Source organism: Montipora foliosa, chromosome 10 (genome assembly GCF_036669935.1).
Source record: "Montipora foliosa isolate CH-2021 chromosome 10, ASM3666993v2, whole genome shotgun sequence".
Lineage (NCBI taxonomy): Eukaryota > Metazoa > Cnidaria > Anthozoa > Scleractinia > Acroporidae > Montipora > Montipora foliosa.
The window spans coordinates 8,806,618-8,811,617 of NC_090878.1; the positions used below are offsets into that span (position 1 = coordinate 8,806,618).

At 36.7% G+C, this 5,000-nt stretch overlaps 1 protein-coding gene across 1 annotated transcript in view; it reads right to left on the minus strand.

Moving 5' to 3' along the window:
- The window catches only part of LOC137973779 (RNA 3'-terminal phosphate cyclase-like), an 8,855-nt gene extending 5,264 nt beyond the window's left edge, over nt 1-3,591 (minus strand). Inside the window, exons 1-6 of the mRNA XM_068820664.1 lie at nt 3,158-3,591; nt 2,151-2,320; nt 1,803-2,038; nt 1,126-1,264; nt 631-689; nt 365-506 (exon numbers count right to left, since the gene is read on the minus strand). Coding sequence (XP_068676765.1) covers nt 365-506; nt 631-689; nt 1,126-1,264; nt 1,803-2,038; nt 2,151-2,320; nt 3,158-3,407 — 996 coding nt within the window. The 5' untranslated portion in view covers nt 3,408-3,591. The remainder of the gene's footprint in view (nt 1-364; nt 507-630; nt 690-1,125; nt 1,265-1,802; nt 2,039-2,150; nt 2,321-3,157) is intronic.
- Nucleotides 3,592-5,000: the final 1,409 nt, after the last annotated feature.

Here is a 5,000-nt window from a genome sequence, read left to right on the forward strand (position 1 = left end):
TGTTGCGCTCTTCAAAAAGGTAATTAGGAATCAAATCACTCTCAGGAGGGAAAGGGTTGAAGTGGGCATAGTTTTTGAGTGGACTTGGATGTTGTTAACCCATTCATCCCTGAAGAGGCCCCCGTGGCCGAATTAAATCACCTGGCGTTAGACAGAATAAAATCTATATTAGTCTCACTGTCAGGATTGAAGGGTTAAGGAATCCCCTGGATTTTCTCAATGTAACTGTGGGGGATGATCACTATTTGACCGAATAAATGGACAGTTTTGAATAATAACTTGTTTGTCAATGGGGTTTCAGGATAGTATTAAAGCTATTGAGTCGGACATAGAATCCTTGAAATGTATGCATGAATAGACTCACCCTTATTGGTTTATCTCCACCAACAAATGCCAACCCTGTCACTTTTATCACAGTTCCACTCTCTGTCAAATTAACAGGAGACAGATTGTAAACGGGGAGACTTTCAATACAGACTTTGCCTTCCCAAAAAGGATAATAACTCCTGTGAAAAAAAAAAAAAAAAAGAACAATAAGAAACAAGATGAATAGATACCTTTAAGTGGCAAATTTATTTCAATTTACTCATTAATAATTCACTAAGACAACCAACATAAAAGTGTAAATACCTTTTACGGATGTCATAATGGAATTCAAATCCAAATTTCTGTATGAATGGCTGGATTACCTAACGATTTTGTATCGTAAACTATTAATGAAAAGCTAAAAGACAGAATTCAGTGTTACAGTCATGAATACACATAACTCAGTGGTCCCAGTGGTGCAGGCATTCAACTTTCACCGATTTCGTCTAGGTTTAATTCTTGTGCTTGGCATTATGTAGAGTGTGTTCGTTGAGTTGTTTTGTTCATCTGCAAAATGTGCTCCATGATGTTCTTCTCCAATTACTTTTAATATAATTCACCTTTTTCCAAGATCAATAATTTGATTTGCAATAATTTCTTTGCTGTAGGTAGTGACTGTTACATGTACAGTAAGTAACCCCAATATTCTTAGCGTTCCAGAAGAAAGTTTGTTGTAAGTTATTACAAGAAGTTTGAAATTAATTTTACAGTGCACTCCTGTGGTAATGAAAGACAGAGCGGTTGTTTATGTGAACTTACAGTCTGGATGTAATCCGAGTGCATTTCCTTGTAACGGTGTGTCATGCCCTTTAAGAATATTCTGTTGCAATGTGTATGTTCAGGAATGGGGGCAAAAGGCAAACAAGGCAGAACTGCAGCCACTAAAAGGCTCAACTGGCTGAACAGGAAAACAAACAAAATTATCCATGAGAATCCATGAATACATGTAATATTAAATTGAAGCATTTCCATGACAAAATAAGCAAGTTTAAAGTGATTTAGTTCAACTATATCCCGACTGACCAATTTGACGGACCATATTCTTCCATAATTATAATTGGCTCACTCGCTGTTGTGAGTTGTGGCTCCTTGTTTTTCAGTTCAGTTCATGGCCCAAGTGTATAAACTGAACTGAAAAAAAATAAACACAGCCCATACCTTAACCTTACAGTATTGGCCCCTCGAACTAATGGTAGTAAGATGTACAAGTGTATTAACATGTACGTCACAACTGACTCAGAGATGGATAAAAACAAACCAGTTATAAAAGTAATAGATGATGATTTGAAGGAAAAAAAACCAACCAGGAAGAGCAAAGTGTAGCCCCAACATCTAAATACAGTGTTGTATGTATACGTGTCCAAAATCGAATTAAATTTTCATCTTTCTTTGATATTTGTTCCTTTTAAACCCAACCTGAGCACTTTGCAACATACCCTAGTCTTCCAGCTTCTGCAGAGAAATTCCCGCCAAGTGGTTCTCCAGGGATATATGTAACTGCAGACAGCCCCACATTTGCAGCCAGGGTTCCATTGCAGATTTTACGCAACAGCTGTAGCACTCTCATGTCGTGTGATTGGATACCACCATTAGAGATGGACACATTCATCAGTCTTACTGGGGTGCTCAACACTGTGCTAAGAGTTGCAATGGTACTCAGGAATACTCCACTCTGTAAAGCCAAATTGATTTAAGATGATTACATCACATTGTACTTCCAGATTTCCCCTGCAAGTCATCAGCTTACTGCATGAAATGTACTGGTAATTGAACATGTTTATCACCTCTTGAATCCCTGACATGTCAATCTCCAGCATTTCATCTGTAAGTCTCAACACTTTTTCACTAGTTTCTTTCTTTTTTGTGCTCCTCAAAGTGAAGTAAGCACCAATTTCTTTGTCATAATCTCTCCTTGAATTCAAGTCACCTAACACGCTGTAAGCTTCTGTCAGTTCTAGGGTAAACAAAATGCCATATTTTAAAAGAAGCGAAAAGGAGATCACTTCCATCAATATTAATCATTATCATCAACTTAGGAAGACAATTTTCAGGAGACTTTTGCCCGGGCTACTAAAGGTTTCTATTAACATACACTGCCAGGTAAGTAAAATGCTTTCGCATATACATGTATATTCTCAGATAAAGCAACCATCCCTTGCATAAAATTAAATATATTGTCCTGTGTGATCTCTCCAGCATCAATTTGCAGATGAGTCTATGAAGATTGAATTTAGACAGACACCATCTTGAAGAATGTCGGGAGCAGGAGCCTGTCTCCTTTCTCCCCAAGACAAAATATTTAGAAAAAGAGGCTCCTTACAGAGAATACCCAGCACTGGTTAGAGTCAGCTAGCATTAAGTTGCTCTTTATTGCCAAGTGAAATGGTAACTGGCCACTTCAGCAATCATGTTGAATTGCAGGCAGAAAGTCTTTTAACTAGAAGAAACTAAGCACTCCTCACCACGAATTTGACTAGCAACAGAGTTATTTCCACAGACTTATGCATGAAATTAGAGTTAGAGTTAAGCTTCCAAAACCCTGAAATTCAAGATCTTGGAAGGCCTAAATCCTGAATTCAGAAAAATAGAAATACTGAAAGTATCCTAAAAGTCAACCTTAGGCCTAATTTGGCTTAAACAAAAGTTTCTAGGCCTAAGGTTAGCTTTTATGAATGTTGAATTCAAAAATCTTGAATTAACTCCAACTCTGTGACATAACTCTATGAAAATAACTCTAAGAACAGCTCTTCCCCCTCACCACTGTAGCAAAATGGTAATTTAACGAACAAACCTTTAAACACCTTTTCAGCTTCTTGAGTCTTATTTACGTCTGGATGATACTTCAGCGACAATTCATAATAAGCAGACTTTATTTCAGCTTGTGTGGCAGAATACGGAATATCCAAGACATCATACAAAGATCCTCTTTTAGAAACAATTCGACCGTGAACCGATCTCGAAAAAACGGCGTTGCATGGATGAAAACAAGTTTCCATGAAACGGGTACAGGCCGTTATCTTAAATTTGTTGAAAATAATCATCCTTAATTTGGTTGAATAACGACGATTCAATCTCACAGCGACACACCATTAGAATAGTGAATAATTACAAACGTCGAGGACTTAAGCTTAAAGACTGCCGCCTAAAAGACGGCACAAGCATTCAAAGGGAATCACATGTTCAGCAAACCAGTAAAGGATCCACCATTTTGGAAAATACACCTTTATTACATGAGGTGGTGTCAACATTATTGGTACCGAGTCCACTACTCGGACAGCTTAGTTTTGAAGAAAAAATGCAGTCTTTTTTCCGGTGATATGACCACCGATTACCATTGTGGAAAGTTTTTATTAGTTCAATTGACCTGATGCTTCATTTAAAGCTTTATTACTTAACAATTATTCGCCGAAGGCGAAGTGATTATCGGTGAATATTCACCGAGACGAAGTCGAGGTGAATATTCACCGATAATCACTGAGCCTGAGGCGAATAAATTCACGGGTGATTATTTCAAAAAAGAGAAAAAAAAAAAACATTTCAACGCGAAATCATCTTCACTTACAGTGACAAAACGACTACTGGTAGCCATTTTGTCCGTCCAGGTGATTATCAGCTGATAATCCGAGATAGCGAGCCAATGAGAGCGCGCGATTTTGTATAATCAGCGGTGTATTTATACTAAATTAAATTAATGACCGAAATTACTTCTTTGTTTCGTTGCTAAATCTTTTGAACGAGCTACGAGGGATTTTCCCGCCACACAGCTCCCAACTCATTTCCGCCAAAAAGTGGTAGCCGTAACGCAGGTTGTAGTGTTTTCTAAAAAAGAAGCGAATGACAAGCGACTTTTCTTGTTGCTGCAGGCATTATGTCCCTCCAACGTTAGAGAGACTATATGCTGGAGGTAAAGAGCTTAAAAATATCGGGCTATATTCATTTCCGGTACATATCCTTAAATGCGCCTTTAATAATAATAATAATAATAATAATAATAATAATAATAATAATAATAATAATAATAATAATAATAATTATAATGATAATAATAATAAACAACTTTATTTATTTCACTTACTTACATTAAAAGAAATAGAGATGATTGATAATAAAAAATTCACAATTCTATAAAATTACGAATTCCATGATGCAGAGAGATATTAAAATCATACAATCGAATTATACTAATGACGGCTAAACCAGTGTCCATAAAACGTCGCGAGTATAAAAACATATAGACCGTGTATCTCAAATATCCGCACCAGCTACATTTATTTTACAGTCTAATGATTGCTCTATCTTGCTACGAAACGGCGTTCGCGAACCTCTAACGCATGCATGTACCGATCTTAAGAGTTCAAACGAAATCTGTGTCCTGAGCCAAGTGATTACAATATGATAAGGCTCGGTATCTTTCTGCGCTATCTTGTCTGCGAGATGCTTTAAGAACCGCTGACACTCGTTTCCCATTCTGCCATTGGTTCCAAACACTAAAGGCGTAAACGAACCCATTTAATAATAATAGTAATAATAATAATCATAATAATAATAATAATAATAATAATAATAATAATAATGAGTCTTTTTTCATCCATAGTCAGATAGCCACAACATACGTGTGGCTTTACATAAATGAC